Raw genomic sequence first — 17627 nt, forward strand, 5'->3', positions numbered from 1 at the left:
ATAACAACACTTTATATCAAAGTGTGTCACACATGGATACTTATAAGAATCCAGCCTGGGGTCCATTCAGCTGTGAATGGGTTGAGTAAAAGCCTCTTGGGGAACTGTCTTAGCACTCTCGCCCAAGTAGGTCCCACGGATCATTTCAGTTAATCACACCAGGGTAAGGATCGATGCTGGCTCTTTCACATACTTTCTCAGATCAGGTTTTCATTATAATATTTTATGGTTTGAAACTCTTTAAAAATGTGCTCAGGGCACTTCCCCACTACTTTTAAAAACTGGTAAAAGAGAGGGTATGCCTCGCAAAATCAGGAGCGCCCAGCACAGGACATTCTTCAAAGACTTATTAAGTCTCCCCCTCACTCTTCACCCTCCACCCACGATGGCTTTGCCTCCAGTATGAACTCCTGTTCAAAGGGCCATCAACAACATGCTGAAACTGGCTGGAAAGAAGTTCTCTGGGTCAAGACTGGTTTGTTGTGCATCTGACAATTCTCAGGAACTGAACATACTGTCTGAGTCAGACCACACCTTCTGGAAAATGAGGGCAAATCTCAAACACTCCAAGTATTTGTTGATTTTTCAGAGGCTATGCCCTGTTGGCATTACCCAATAAGACAGACCTGTCTGTGACCCTTGAGGACCTTTGTACTGAAAAACAAAGTGACACGTTCCCAAGCTGTGTTACAACTGAATTCCATTTATAGTTCCTTCAGATGACTGGCAGGATTGAGAAGGAACACTTCCAGAAGCCATCTAAGTCGTGTTCTCCTATGGCCCCCGAAAAGAACCATAATTTTATTGCTATTCCTGATAATGAGATCACAGCCACATAGAGTTTAGAGCACAAAAACCGCTATTTTTATAAGGTTTACCTTCTGTCGAATTGTGTGTGTTAAATCACAAAACTGACATGTGTTTTTAGCACAGGAAACCTAGTAGGTTCACTGAAGCCTGACTATTAAAAAAAACAAAGACACATGTGTATGGAAAGGGGTCTCCATACAAATGTAAGAGTCAGGTATTTTCTCCTATTTTCAGTTCAGTTAATATTTATTTTAGCACACCAAGAATCCAAAGGAGATCACCCACATTTGTTACATTGGGAATTTCCCCCATGATTCTCCTCTTACTGTGAGCCTGTAGACTGAGGAAGTAGCCTTCATGTGATAGGTTAACAACAAAGATTAGCATCATGTCATAGCTCTTTATTTTTCTAGATCTGTATTTATTTTTATCTCTATCTATTGAAAAACATGACTTTGCATTCATGCCTCCCATTCCAGATTAGCACAAGAAATAATCTAAATTTCCTCCTTTCTGTATTGGAACCTTTCTTCTCCGACACTGAGGAATATTGCCACCACTATCCTCATCGTATCTCCAATAGCTCTGAATATCATTATCTTTTTTTAACTTTTAAATGTTTTTATTTATTTTTGAGAGAGAGACACAGCATGAGTGGGGGAGGAACAAAGAGAGAGAGGGAGACACAGAATCTGAAGCAGGCCCCAGGCTCTGAGCTGTCAGCACAGAGCCCGATGCGAGGCTTGAACTCACAAACGGTGAGATCGTGACCTAAGCTGAAGTTGGACACTTAACCAACTGAGCCACTCAGGTGCCCGTGAATATCATTATCTTAAAAACAAACAAACAAACAAACACCTTTTTTTAGCATAATTGACACACAATGTTACATTAGTTTCAGGTGTATGACTTAGGGATTTGACAAGTTCTACATTATGCTCTGCTCACCACAAAGTATAGCTACCATGTGTCCCATTTACATATCACTGACTGCATTCCTTATGCTCTGATTTTATTCCTGTGACTTATTCCATAACTGGGGGCTTGTATCACCATCTCCCCTTCACCCATTTTGTCCAACACCCCCTGCCCCTCCCCCTCTGGCAACCATCGGGTTGTTCTCTGGGTTTATAGTTCTCACTCTGCTTTTTGTTTCTTTGTACATTTTTTAAAAGATTCCATTTATGAGTGGAATCATATGCTATTTGTCTTTCTCAGTCTGACTTATTCTCTAGACCCATTCATATCATCTCCAATGGCAAGATCTCATCCTTTTTTATGGTTGTGTAATATTCCATTGTATATATATTGTAATTTTATTTTTCTAGTAATATAGTGTATATAGTAATAGTGTATATACACACAATATATTCTATTGTATATATAGTAATATATTGTAATTTTGTATATCTAGTAATATGTGTAGATAGTAATAGTGTATATATACACAGTATATTCTATTTATATATATTGTAATATATTGTAATTTTGTACATATAGTAATAGTGTATATACATACAGTATATTCTATTTATTTATATTGTAATTTTGTATATATAGTAACATGTGTATATAGTAATAGTGTATATATATATACATATATATACACACACACATCACATTTTCTTCATTCATTCAGAAGGACTGACCCCTTGTTACTCCAATTGAGCGTGCAGACCCATGGCTTCAACATCTGACCAGAGCTTTTCAGAAATGCAAAGCCTCAGGCGGCATCCCATCCCAGGGGCTGCATCGCCCCAGATGCCCAGGTGGCGTGAGTCCACAGCAGAGTCTGGGAAGCGCCGCGCGAACTCACCAGGCCACAGGTGCCACGGACTCTGGAATCTGGCATGTTTTATTTTCCAGGTTGATAATCATCGGGTGCAGTAAAAGCTGGGCATCCACGGTCACGACCGGCCTTGCTCTGCAGGGAGAAAACGAGAGGTATTCACGAGCCATGTGCGCGACACCCCCCCTTCTAGAGGCCACTGCCAAAGCCCCCAGCCTTCATGCCAAGGATTTGCCTCGCCACAGAACAGGTGGGCTCCAGACTTAACTAATTACCTTAAACACATGCGGTAGCTCATGAAGCCAAAGGAAGGATGCAGTGGGCCCCATCAAGCAAAACCGCGTCCACAGACCTGCTTTGTTTATGGAGCGGGCTTGGGGTGTCTGGGGCTGTGGCCGTGAAGTGCCGCTCTGGGATCTGCTCACTTCCTCTCTGAGGAGATGCGTCATTCTGCCTTCACTGCTGCCCGTGAGTACTTGCGTTTTGCAAATTCTCTCATCTTATGGGCTGGTGGTTTTTTATTTTGATTGATAATGTTCTAGGCAAGCTTTGCAGATTCAGCTAAACTCTTGAGGGTGGGTTGACAAGATCATTCTGGACTTCACACAGAGCAGTGGTTCCCAATCCTGACCTCCAAGACTTTTCAAACGGGTGATATACCCAGGCCCCACCACAGATGAAGTGCATCAAAACCTCCGGGGGTCAGGGCCAGTCCCCGGAATGTTAAACAAACCCTCCAGGTGGTTCTCATGCACAGCCAAGTTTGAGGAGAGGGAGCTATGCAGAGCAAATGCAAGTCCAACCACCCAGGTGAGGCTAACCAGAGAGGCGCTGAACTCATTAGGGAAGGGGATGCATGTTTTGAAGCTGGGTTCCAAGCTTATGAGAGCTAAGAGCCAAGTCTCCAGATGACAACAAGAAATGATGTCGTGCGGGGAAGATTTTCCTCTGACAAGAAGGGGGGTGGGTGGGCCATGCCTTGGGACAGTGTGTATTTAGGACTTCAAACAGTTTCGTGATTATCACAATGGGCCCCATGGGGGATCTTCTAAACTCCTCTACGCTACTTACCTCTACTCTGTTACATAATTTTGTTTTTAATAGTGTGTTAGCTCCTTGAAAAAGCAGATAGTAAGACCGAGTCAGACATGCCCCGAGTTAGCCAATCACTGGGGCAAACACCTATGAGGAAAGACGGGGATGGAGGGAGGAACCTGGCAGCCAGCCATCAGACTGTGAGGCAGATAAACACTAACCTTTCCCCATGGGGAGCCCTTCTCTAGGAGCACATTTCAATGTGTTTTCAAAGGAAAGAGAAAAATTCAAACACAATGTATCATTTTATAAGTTCTCCTAAGATTCATTTCTTAACATTATGTGAGTAAGGGCTGGAAGTTTGGTCATCAGGAAGGCCCGTAAAAAGGTAGAGAGATGAGGTGCACCCGGGTGGCTCAGTCAGTTGAACATCCAACTTTGGCTCAGGTTCGTGAGTTCGAGCCCATGTCGGGCTCTGTGCTGACAGCTCAGAGCCTGGAGCTTGCTTCAGATTCTGTGTGTGTGTGTCTCTCTCTCTGCCCCTCCCCTGCTCACACTCTCTCTCTCACTCTTCCTTAAAAATAAATATTAGGGGCGCCTGGGTGGCTTAGTCGGTTAAGCGTCCGACTTTCGCTTAGGTCATGATCTCGCGGTTCGTGGGTTCGAGCCCCGCGTCGGGTTCTGTGCTGACTGCCAGCTCAGAGCCTGGAGCCTGTTTCAGTCTGTGACTCCCTCTCTCTCTGACCCTCCCCTGCTCACGCCGTCTCTCTCTCTCTCCTAGAAATAAATAAAACATTAAAAAAAATTTTTTTTAAATAAATATTAAAAAAAAAGAAAGTAATTGAGAGCAAAAATTCCTCCAAACTTTAAAAAGAGCATCCCTGTGTTCTTCAAAATAGTTAGGATGTACTCGTTAAGGCAAAACTGAGCGGCAAAAAGAAACAACGAGAAGAGCATTTGCATACTGCAAAGCACCTACCTGTAAACGGCTACTTTTCCCATTCCGAATGCACCTACAATTAAATCTAAAAAAGACAAAAATTCAAAACACACGCATACACTTTTATAGAAACAATCTAAGCCCATAATCATAAGTAGTGTCTTTAGCACCCCAAATGCTGATTGTAGAGTGATGCTATCAAACACGAGCCGCAAACTGCACCTTCCTGAGGACATTCTGGAAAGGATGCGGGAACATCACTGTAACCCAGTAGGTCACAGAGACCAGTACCCTTCTGGACTTAGGAAGGCCAGCCTTCTCGAAATGCTCTAAAAATGCATCATAACACCATTTCTCCCAGCCTCCGTACTTAAGACCTATGTGTTAAGGAAAGTGAAAGGGAAAAACCTGGTGTTTAGTGCCTGTGTACAGGCTTGTTACATACATTGTTTCCCCTTGCTTCCCCCTGTGAGGCAGGTATTATCACCCACGAAGTGATACATTTTGACTGTCGCTTTGACACAACCATTTGCTCTTTATGAATGGTGTGGATGGAGAGTATCTTCTTGGCAAAGCGATTAGTAGTTTATGAAATAACTGATGTGTCACTATCATGATATTTAATACCAACAACATGGATAATAAGAAACAGCATGTGTTGAACACTTACTCTAGGCCAGGAATTCTTCTGAAGGGTTGACCTTAATTATCCTTGGGATAAGTTAAGAAGTCTCTATTGTTATTAGCACAGTTTTGCAGGTGAGTAAACTGAGGGTTAAGAAGGCAAAACTGTGAATTCCCTGGGGTTGGTCTACAGCCATGCTGGATAATAGAACAATCTTAGGCGGTTTGAGGGGTGATGTTCACACTGATCCCAGTGACCGGCTAATACACAGGTAAAATGGTTTGCTCTCCTATCTCATGTATAATGTTATCCTTGCCAGAGGCAACCAAACAAAAGTAAAAATGACAGGGGCTGTATCTGTGGAGCACAATTTGGATGCAGACGTGAGAAAACTGGACCTGGTCAAAATAATAGCCATGGAAGGAAACTTAACAACAGTTGAGCCCATAAGCAGTTAATCCTAGCAGAACAGAAATGAAAACAAAAAAAGAAAAAAAAGAGGGGAACTTATCTGGCCAGTCCATATGGAAAACCGATCATGGAATTAAATGGGTTTAATGGACTTTGCAGGAAAATGATTTGTAGGCACTCACCTTTCCTAGACATAGGAGCAACATTGGGCTGCAAACAGGGAGGTCCCCTTGGAGGACCGGAAGTGCCCTGGCCTGAGCCCAATGATGGATGGACGTCGATGGTAACTAGCGATCCCTAGTCCTCAGCCCCCAGTGGGATATCTCTGAGGCATCTTCTTCCCCGTCTCCCACATGTCCCCAACTGTCCACTGTATCAACCTGCTTCATAAGCATCTTCATGGTGTTCTTCCTGCCTACGGCCCTCTTCCCTCCTGCCTTAACGTTTTTTGGGACCGTTTCTCACACAAACTGCTTGCTTTCTAATCCTTGTCTTCAGGTCAGTGCTAGAAGAACCCAACCAAGACAACATTTTTGTTAAAAGTGTTTGTTTAAAAAAATGGACTCACCATCTTCCAGGTTAAAACCACAGTCCAAATGTCTCATGTTTTATAGCCACAGAATCAGATTCTAATAACAGGCTTGAGACCGAAGTCCAAAGCTCTGTATCTAAAAAAGTGTGTATGCTAATGTTCAGAAAGGTCAGAATGAAGGTCATCTTAAAGGATTTGCGAGATTAAAAGACACATTAAGAAAAAAGACAGTTTGGGGGCATCTGGGTGGCTCAGTCGGTTAGGTGTCCGACTTTGGCTCAGGTCATGATCTTGAAGTTCATGAATTCGAGCCCCGCGTCAGCCTCTGTGCTGACAGTTCAAAGCTTGGAGTCTGCTTCGAGTTCTGTTTTTCCCTCTCTCTGCCCCTCCCTCGCTCTCTCAAAAATAAATAAACATTAAAAAAATTTAAGCAAAAGGAAAAAGGACAATTTGACCAACTGTGGCTCTTGGAGTAAAACAGTCTTTTCCAAGGATTCAAGTCTTTGAAAGCTAGAAACCAAAGTTTCTCAGTCTACTGATTTAATTTTTTTTAATTTTATCAGAATTGCAACTTTTTCAACTATTTTCACATATATTTTTTGTTACATCCTTTTTTCTACCACATCAGTGCATTTCTGATACATCGGAGGAAAAAGAGTTACTGATTTGAAAAAATGCAAACTCTGTTCTTCCTGTGTAACACCGACTCCAGGATTTAGACAAGCATAACTCAGGGTGATCCATATCTGTCGAAATGACACCAGACGTGTGTTCTGTTATGAAAACTGACTCAAGAGGAATTATGTGCTTTGTTTTTGGCTCCAAATAAGGTTAAATATTAATGTGCCAAGATTAGATATTTTATAAAAGATGAGTTTTAAGAATGGACTGTCCGGAAAAGGCAAAGAAAATAACTATAAGCTCTTCCAAGGCAAGAATCTTTCTTCAGGCTTGCAGATGACAAGCACTTCATGGAATGGTACAGGTTGAAGTCTAGAAATAATGTATGGCAGCACAGCATCAGGCACAGGGCCAGATTTGGAACGAGGGCCTTAAAAGTGCTTGAAATAGGAGAATAAATAATGAGATCATGTACTAAAGATGAGAGAGATGAAGTGGGACAGGCTAATGGAAACCATGGGTAACTTTGGCTAGAGTTTTGCACCGATGCGCCTGCACACACACGTGCACACACACATGCAGAAGCCCCAGCCAGATTCTAGAAAATTCCAGAAAGCGGTACAGAAGCTGCATCATGACTAGATCATCATTGTAGACAAGAAGCTGGGAGACACCATCCCAACAGTAATGAACAAGAGGCCTTTTCCTTTAGGAACTTTGATTCCTGTGCCTCGGGGTAGGAATTTTACTACTCTGGGAAAATAAAGTAACTGGCAAAGTAGGCCACAATTTTCTTCATGAGAATGTGGCCACAATTATTCAGAGACCAAGAAAGCAGTTATCTACCAGGAAAGTATGTTTGCCTTTGGAGACACCATCTTGGTATTGTGCCTGCTGGAAAAGACTAGAAACATTTATGCTCTGGACCTTAAAATTCTGGGGCCTCTGCAGGGTGGAGAACTGATCTTCCAATTTGTGTTCCTAACCAATTTGTCCTTTCAAAATATGGGATTTGTTTTAAAAAGTACTATGTTGTTTCCGTATGTGTGTGTGTGTGTGTGTATTCCATATATATACATATACACATATGCATGTGTACATATATACACACATATAATTCTTATATGCACATATATTGACATTTGTGTATATATGTACACACATATGTATGTATATACACTACACACATATATGTCCATACAGATATACATGTGTATATATATGCATATATATGTGTGCACACACAGTTTTTTAATCTTGTGTAATTCTACCATGCTTAGGAATTTAAAGGACAGCTGGAAGAGAAAGTAACTTGGGTACTGATATTTGGATTCATAACTCTGCAAAACTTTCTTCCTCATGCTAACAGGTCTTATACTATTATCTACTGTATATTCTCCTTTCTTCTAGAAACTTCATAGAGGCAGATTCTGAAAACAAATTAAAACTTTTGCCTTTCTTTATAGAGAAACGCAGCCATTTCTTTCCCCTTAGTCCAAAACTGTTTCCAAAAATGCTGGAGTCCTTTGTTATCACCTCACATTGCCTGAGAAACATAGTTTATTTTCCTTTTGGCTTTTGATGAAACAGCGGAGTACTTTTAAGGATACAAGAAGGGGGACATTAGCATGAATGCAGGATCAGTTGGCAAGAAAAAATAACCCTAAAAATGTGAGGTCGTAGGAGATATATTACACCTCCGGTTTGTATTTTATTTCTCCAAAATTATGATTATTAAATGAGGAAGAAGAAAAGAGCCAAACTTTTAAAGTGGTACTTGGATTATAGAGTCTGATTTTATTAACCTAAGAAGGAAATTTTAGAGGTGGAAGACATTCTGTGTGAAAACACCAGCTTTGTTTTGAGTGTGGATGTAGGGGGGGCAGGAGGGAGCGGACACTCCCTGGGGATGACGGAGGGGAGCTGGTAGGAGATGAGATAGCGGGAAGAGCAGTGACCTTGCTGTGTTAAAGGATCACCCAGAATCCCGCCATTTCATAAGATGTGAGCCTTTTACTGTCCACCTTCTTCCTTTTCCTTCCTATGCTCTCATCTTGTTCAGAAATGTGCTGATGCTTATGAAAATGTGTCAAACTCCTCCTTTTATATTTTGGAATTAAGAAGCATTTACTATTTTAGAATAATTCTGGACAATGAGCGTTACCATAAAGAACTTCAAACACACTTTCTCTCTCTGCCTCTCTCCCAAAATAAATAAACTTAAAAAAAAAAAAAGAAAAAAAAGTGGGGGTGGGGAGCCTGGGTGGCTCAGTCGGTTAAGTGTCGGACTCTTGGTATCAGCTCAGGTCAGGATTTCACAGTTTGTGTGTTCGAGCCCCATGTCCAGCTCTGTGCTGACAGTGCAGAGCCTGCTTGGGATTTTCTTTCCTTCCCTCTGTGTGCCCGTGCTCTTCTCTCTCTCTCTCTCTCTCTCCACCCCCCACCCCCGATAAATAAACTTAAAAACTGAAAAAGACCTTCCAAACAATTTGGACCTATGGAAACGTACAACTAATAGTTGCATATAAAGATTACTCAAGACAGAAGGCCTCCTCAAACGTGACCAAAACAATGTGGGAATCAAAAAGGAATTTTAAAGTGTAAATTCTTTTGCAAAAAAAAAAAAAAGTCAAAGCAGGGTAAAAAGAGAAATGAAAGAAACAGGGGAAGGTGTTTACAATGTATATGCCCGATCAAATGTGAGTATTTTTCAATGCTTGTAAGAATGTCTGGCATGTAGTGAAAAATAAATAATTATTAACCCCAATTCATACTAAACCCATAGAAATTAATAATAAAACTGTAAATAGGGGTGCCTGGGTGGCTCAGTCGGTTAGGCATCCGACTTTGGCTCAGGTCATGCTCTCACGGTTCATGAGTTCATGCCCCACATCGGCTCTGTGCTGACAGTTTAGAGCCTGGAGCCTGCTTTGGATTCTGTGTCTCCCTCTCTCTCTGTCTCACCCCTGCTCACACTCTCTCTCTCTGTCTCTCAAAAATGAATAAACATTAAAAAAAAACTGTAAACACTCTAGTAAAAAGACTGTAAAGAGGTAAACCACATAAAGATAAGTAGCTACAACTGACAAATATATAAAAAGATGTTCAGCCTCATTCATTGGCAAAGGCATCCAGAGGAAAGGGCAGTGAGATATCACTTTTGACCTTCGATCAGAAGAGATGAAAGATTAGTAGCAGGCAGCGTTGGGCGGAGAGCAAAGGACTGACCTCATGTTGTCTGTGTGAGGGAGGGTAAATGGGAATGATTTTCATGGAAGGTAGTTTGGAGACAGCTCTGACGACGCACACTTTTGACCCAGCATTCGCACTTCCAGGAATTTATCCTGAGGATATACTAGACAGTTGTGCAGAGATGTGTCAGATATAAGTTAACCTTATAAACACTTTAATTATTAAAAAAAAATTTTAATGTTTATTCATTTCTGAGAGAGAGAGACAGACTGTGACCAGGGGAGGGGAAGAGAGAGGGAGGGATATACAGAATCTGAAGCAGGCGCCAGGCTCTGAGGTGTCAGCACAGAGCCCAACACGGGGCTCAAACTCACGAACCGTGAGATCACGACCTGAGCCGAAGTCGTGCACTTAACTGACTGAGCCACTCAGATGCCCCTATAAACACTTTAGTTATACAAATTCCTTTGCTGCAATAATTCCATGAGGTGCATACTTTAATTATTCCCATTCCAAAATGAGGAAAATGAGATACAGGGAAGCTAAATACAGTAAGTGACAAGGTCACATTTTAAACCCAGGCAGTCAGGCTGCAGAGCTGATGCATTCCTGTTTTACCATACTGCCTCCCAGAAGCACATCTACAGGCCATTTTTTCTCTCTTTAAATTTTTTGTTTAAATTAAGGTATATTTTTCTTATAGTAATTGCCTCCTTTGTAGTATCCTGTTCCAAGAGCTTTGATAAATGCATCCAGTCATATAACCACCACCACTATCAAGACATAGAATGGTTCTGAGTGAGAGTGGGTGATGGAGGGCGGCTGAAGGTGACAGTGCACGCGTCTGGGAGTGGGAGTGGACATGCCCCAAGGGGCAATACTGAAAGGGGCCGGGGGCCCCAAGGGGTTGGTAGTATTCAAGGATGTGGTGATCGACTTCACCCAGGAAGAGTGGGACTACCTGGGTGCTGCACAAAAGGACTTATACAGAGACGTGGTACTGGAGAGCTACAGCATCCTGGTCTCCATCGGACTTCCCGGATCTAAGCCAGATGTGATCTCCCTATTGAAGCAAGAGAAGCAGTCTTGGATGGTTATAAGGGTCATGACAGGTGGACCTTGCCCAGGGCTACCTCAAGAAACAAGCCAAAGTACACATGGTGGAGAGTCCCAAATACCACTACGAGTAGGAAAATAAAATAACCAAGGTCTCAAAAAGAGAGACCAAGAGATATCATTCAAAGAACACTTTCTGAACAGACAGGCCCTGGACATTCAATGAGCCTTCTTTGGTACAGCAGCACTCACAGGTGCAGAGTGCATAACAAGCTGTTAAAACTAACAAGAGATAGAAAGCTAACCAAAATGACAAAATGAAAGAGCTCTCCTCCAAAGAAATTCCAGGAAGAATTGGCAGCTAAAGAACTGCTCAAAACAGATACAAGCAAAATAACTGAGCAAGAATTTAGAACAATAGTCATAAAATTAATCACTGGGCTTGAAAAAGGCATGGACGACATCAGAGAAACTATTGCTATAAAGACTATGGAGCTTCAAAATAGTTGTGATGAATTTAAAAATTGCTTAAATGAGATGCAAAATAAAATGGAGGCGTCCAATGCACGGATTGAAGAGGCAGAAAGGAGAATAAGTAATTTAGAAGACACAATTACAGAAAAAGAGGAAGCTGAGAAAAAGAGATAAACTGATACAGGAACACGAAAGGAGAGTTCCAGAGCTCCGTGATACAATTAAACGGAATAATATCCGCTTCATAGGAATCACAGAAGAGGAAGAGAGAGGGAAAGGCGCTAAAGGAGTCCTTGAACAAATTATAGCAGAGAACTTCCCCAACCTGGGGAAGGAAATAGACGTTTAAATCCAAGAGGCACAGAGAACGCCCCTCAGACGTAATTTGAATCGATCTTCGGCACGGCATATCATAGTGAAACTGGCAAAATATAAGGACAAAGAGAGAATTCTGAAAGCATCTAGGGATAAAAGGACCCTAACATACAAAGAGAAACCTATCAGAGTGGTGACAGACCTATCTACTGAAACTTGGCAGGCCAGAAAGGAATGGCAGGAGATCTTGATGTGATGAACAGAAAAAATATGCAGCCAGGAATCCTCTATCCAGCAAGCCTGTCATTCAGAATAGAAGGAGAGATAAAAGTCTTCCAAGTAAACAAAAATTGAAAGAATTCGTCACCACTAAGCCAGCCCTAAAAGAAATCCTGGGGGGGACTCTCTGAGGGAAATGTTGAAAGGAATGCAAGATACCAGAGACACCACCACAAGCATAAATCACACAAAGGACACGATGACTCTAAACCCATATTTTTCAATAATAACACTGAATGTAAACAGACTAAATGCTCCAATCAAAAGACATAGGGTAGCAGAATGGATAAAAAAAAAAACAATATCCATCTATTTGCTGTCTACAAGAAACTCATTTTAGACTGGAGGACACCTTCATATTAAAGTAAGGGGATGGAGAAATTTCTATCATGCTACTGGAAGTCAAAAGAAAGCTGGAGTAGCTATACTTATATCAGACAAACTGGGCTTTAAAGTAAAGAGAGTAACAAGGGATGAAGAAGGGCATTATACAATAATTACAGGGTCTATCCATCAGGAAGAGCTAACAATTATAAATGTCTACGCACCAAATATGGGAGCACCTAAATACATAAAACAATCACAAACAGAAACACTCTTATCGATAAGAACATTCTAATAGCAGAGGACTTTAATACTCCACTTACAGCAATGGAAAGATCAACTAGACAGAAAATCAGTAAAGACACAGTGGACTTAAACGACACATTGGACCAGATGGATTTGACAGATATATTTAGAACTCTACATCCCTGTGGAGGTTCCTCAGGAAACTAACATTAGAACTCCCATATGACCCAGCAATAGCACTGCTAGCAATTTACCCAAGGGATACAGAAATGCTGATGCATAGGAGCACATGTACCCCAGTGTTCATAGCAGCACTCTCCACAATAGCTAAAACATGGAAAGAGCCTAAGTGTCCATCAACGGACGAATGGATCAAGAAGGTGTGGTTTATCTATACCATGGAATACTACATGGCAATGAGAAACAATGAAATCTGGCCATGTGTAGCAACATGGATGGACCTTGAGGGTGTTATGCTGAGCGAAATAAGTCAGGCAGAGAAGGACAAATATCATATGTTTGCACATATAGGAGGATTAGGAGGAACTTAACTGAGGAACAAGGGGGAGAAGAAGGGCGGAAATGGTGGGGGAAAGGGAGAGAGGCAAACCATGAGAGACTCTTGAATGCTGACAAAAACTGAGGACTGATGGATGTGGGGGGGAGGGGGGGTGGGCATGGAGGAGGGCACTTGTGGGGATGAGCACTGGGTGTTATGTGGAAACTAATTTGACAATAAACTATTTGTAAAAAAAAGAACTCTACATCCTGAAGCTATGTAATTCACTTTCTTCTCAAGTCCGCATGGCACATTCTCCAAGATAGATCACATACTGGGACATAAAGCAGCCCTCAATAAATATAAAAGAATTGAGATCATACCATGCACACTTTCAGATCACAATGCTATGAAACTCAAAATCAGTCACAGGAACAAGTCTGGAAAACTTCCAAAAACATGGAGGTTAAAGAACACTCTACTAAAGAATGAATGGGCTAATCAGGCAATTAGAGAAGATATTTTAAAATATATAGAAACAAATGAAAATGAAAATACAACAATCCAAACTCTATGAGATGCAGTGAAGGCAGTCCTAAGAGGAAAGTACATTGCACTCCAGGCCTATTTCAAGAAATTAGAAAAAGCACAAGTGCAAAATCTAACAGCGCACCTAAAGCAACTAGAGGGAGAGCACAAGAGCACCCCAAACCTAGTAGAAGAAGAGAAATAATAAAAATCAGGGCAGAAATAAACAATATAGAAACCAAAGAAGCAGTTGAACAGATCAATGAAACCAAGAGTTGGTTTTTTGAAAAAATACACAAAATTGACAAACCTCTAGCCAGGCTTCTCAAAAAGAAAAGAGAGAGCACTCAAATAGACAAAATCATGAATGAAAATGGACTGATTACAACCAACCTCTCAGAAATACAAGCAATTATCAGGGAATACTTTGAAAAATTATATACCAACAAATTGGACAACTTAGAAGAAATGACAAATTCCTAAACACACACTACCAAAATTCACACAGGAAGAGATAGAAAACCTGAACAGACCCATAACCAGTGAGGAAATAGAATCAGTTATCAAAAATCTCCCAAGAAATAAGAGCCCTGGGCCAGATGGCTTCCCTGGGGAATTCTACCAGACATTTAAAACAGAATTAGTATCCGTTCTTCTCAAACTATTCCAAGAAATAGAAACGAAGGAAAACTCCCAGACTCATTTTATGAAGCCAGCATCACTTTGATTCCCAAGCCAGACAGAGACCCAGCAAAAAAAGAGAACTACAGGCCAATATCCTTGATGAATACAGATGCAAAAATCCTCAACAAGATACTTGCAAATCGAATTCAACAGCACATAAAAAGAATCATCCACCAAGATGAAGTGGGATTCATTCCTGGGTTACAGGGCTGGTTCAATATTCGCAAAGCAATCAATGTGATTCATCACATCAATAAAAGAAAAGATAAAAACTATATGATCCTGTCGATAGATGCAGAAAAAGCATCTGACAAAATACAGCATCCCTTTTTAATAAAGACCCTTGAGAAAGTCAGGATAGAAGGAACTTACTTAAACATCATAAAAGCCATCTATGAGAAGCCATCAGCTAACATCATCCTCAACGGGGAAAAACTGAGAGCTTTCCCCCTGAGATCAGGAACATGACAGGAAGGTCCACTCTCACCACTTTTGTTTATTAGCATAGTGCTGGAAGTCCTAGCATCAGCCATCAGACAACAAAAGGAAATAAAAGGCATCAAAATTGGCAAAGAAGAAGTCAAACTCTCACTTTTCGCAGACGACATGATACTCTACATAGAAAACCCGACAGACTCCACCAGAAGCTTACTAGAACTGATTCAAAAATTCAGCCAAGTTGCAGGGTACAAAATCAACATACAGAAATCGGTTGCATTTTTATACACCAACAATGAAACAACAGAAAGAGAAATCAAGAAACTGATCACATTCATAATTGCACAAAAAAACATAAAATACCTAGGAATAAACCTAACCAAAGATGTATGATGAAAACTGTAGAAAACTTAATGAAGGAAATTGAAGAAGACACAAAGAATGGAAAAACATTCCATGCTCATGGATTGGAAGAATAAAAATAGTTAAAATGTCACTACTACCCAAAGCAATGTACACATTCAATGCAATCCCAATCAAAATTGCACCAGCATACTTCTCAAAACTAGAACAAACTATCCTAAAATTTGTATGGAACCACAAAAGACCCCGAATAGCCAAAGTAATACTGAAGAAGAAAACCAAAATGGGAGGCATCACCATCCCAGACTTTAGCCTCTACTCCAAAGCTGTCATCATCAAGACAGTATGGTATTGGCACAAAACAGGCACACAGACTAATGGAATAGAATAGAGAACTCAGAATTGGACCCACAAATGTACAGCCAACTAATCTTTGACAAAGCAGGAAAGAGTATACAGTGGAAAAAAGACAGCCTCTTTTAATAGGTGGTACTGGGAGAACTGGACAGCAGCATATAGAACAATGAAACTAGATCACTTTCTCACACCATACACAAAAATAAACTCAAAATGGTTAAAGGACCTGAACGTGAGACAGGAAACCATCAAAACCCTAGAGGAGAAAGCAGGAAACAACCCCCTTGGCCTCAACTGCATCAATTTCTTACTTGACACATCCCCAAAAGCAAGGGAATTGAGCAAAAATGAACTATTGGGACCTTATCAAGATTAAAAGCTTCTGCACGGCAAAGGAAGCAATCCATAAACTAACAGGCAACTGACAGAATGGGAAAAGATAGCTGCAAATGACATATCAGATAAAGGGCTAGTATCCAAAATCTAGCAGGAACTCACCAAGCTCCACACCCAAAAAGCAAATAATCCAGTGAAGAAATGGGCAGAAGATATGAACAGACATGTCTCCAAAGAGGACGTCCAGATGGCCAACAGACACATGAAACGATGCTCAGCATCCCTCCTCATCAGGGAAATACAAATCAAAACCACACTGAGATACCACCTCACGCCGGTCAGAGTGGCTAAAATGAGCAAATCAGAGGACTCTAGATGCTGGTGAGGATGTGGAGACACGGACACCCTCCTACACTGTTGGTGGGAATGTAAACAGGTGCAGCCCTTCTGGAAAACAGTGTGGAGGTTCCTCAAAAAATTAACAATAGAACTCCCCTAGGACCCAGCAATGGCGCTGCTCGGAATTTACCCAAGGGATACAGGAGTGTTGATGCATAGGGACACATGTACCCCAATGTTTATAGCAGCACTCTCAACAATAGCCAAAACATGGAAAGAGCCTAAGTGTCCATCAATGGATAAATGGATCAAGAAGATGTGGTTTATCTATACCATGGAATACTACATGGCAATGAGAAACAATGAAATCTGGCCATGTGTAGCAACATGGATGGAACTTAGGGGTGTTATGGTGAGCGAAATAAGTCAAGCAGAGAAGGACAAATATCATATGTTTGCATGTATAGGAGGATTAGGAGGAACTTAATGGAGGACTGTGGGGGAGAAGAAGGGGGGAAAATAGTTGGGGGGAGGGAGGGAGACAAACCATGAGAGACTCTTGAATGGTGAGAACAAACTGAGGACTGATGGATGTGGGAGGGAGGGGGAGATGGGTATGGAGGAGGGCACTTGTGGGGATGAGCACTGGGTGTTATATGGAAACCAACTTGACAATAAACTATTTTTAAAAAGACATAGAATGGTTCCAACACCCTAAAAATGTCACCCATGCTACTTTTCATCAATCCCGTCTCACCCACAGCCCCAGCATCCACTAATCTGTTTTCCAGAATGTCAGAAAAATGAAAGCATATGGTGTATAACCTTCTGAGTCTGGCTGCTTTCACTCAGCTTATTAGTGCATCCAAGACTCATCTACCATGTTGCACGTGTCAGAAGTCCATTCCTTTTTATTGCGGAGCAGTATTCCCCTGTGTGGATGGCCCTGAGTTTGACCATCCTGGCTAGGGGACCCTTGAGTTGTTTCCTGTTTGGGGAAAGTCACTATAAACATGTTTACAGGATTTTGGTTTTGATTTGTAAATTCTCTTGTTGAATCTTTCTCCCATCACTGAAGCTTTCTTATAAAGCAGTATTTCATTTCAAGTGGAAAAATTACTGAGTGGAAGGTAAAAAATTAGGGATTCTAAACTCCACTTCATCTTGCCACTGGTTTTCTAATGGCTCTGGACAAGTCCCTATTCTCTGCCAAATGTCTGGCAAAATCTTCAAGGTTCTTGTGGTTCGAGAAAGCCACGAGCTCTGTAGAACTGTAGAACTCTGTAGCACAGAACATGACTGTGCCTTCCCTGCTCTGATTTACTGTCCAGGATTTTCCCCTTGCCTGTCCTTCAGTCTTGCTCCCGCAGAGCCTATATCTCCTCTTGCCCTCACTCTGGGATGGCCAGTTTCTAACTTTCTTCCTGGCTTACC

General features: G+C 41.4%; 1 protein-coding gene across 2 annotated transcripts in view; it reads right to left on the minus strand.

The window, feature by feature from the left end:
- The window catches only part of ITGA8 (integrin subunit alpha 8), a 187502-nt gene that overhangs the window by 72537 nt on the left and 97338 nt on the right, over positions 1-17627 (minus strand). For both annotated transcript variants that reach the window (XM_039239984.1, XM_039239983.1), the window contains 2 exons: positions 4614-4659; positions 2627-2734 (listed from right to left, as the gene is read on the minus strand). In XM_039239984.1, coding sequence (XP_039095915.1) covers positions 2627-2734; positions 4614-4659 — 154 coding nt within the window. The remainder of the gene's footprint in view (positions 1-2626; positions 2735-4613; positions 4660-17627) is intronic.

The sequence above is a fragment of the Hyaena hyaena genome, unplaced genomic scaffold, assembly GCF_003009895.1.
Source record: "Hyaena hyaena isolate Hyena2069 unplaced genomic scaffold, ASM300989v1 scaffold_165, whole genome shotgun sequence".
Taxonomy (NCBI): Eukaryota; Metazoa; Chordata; class Mammalia; order Carnivora; family Hyaenidae; genus Hyaena; species Hyaena hyaena.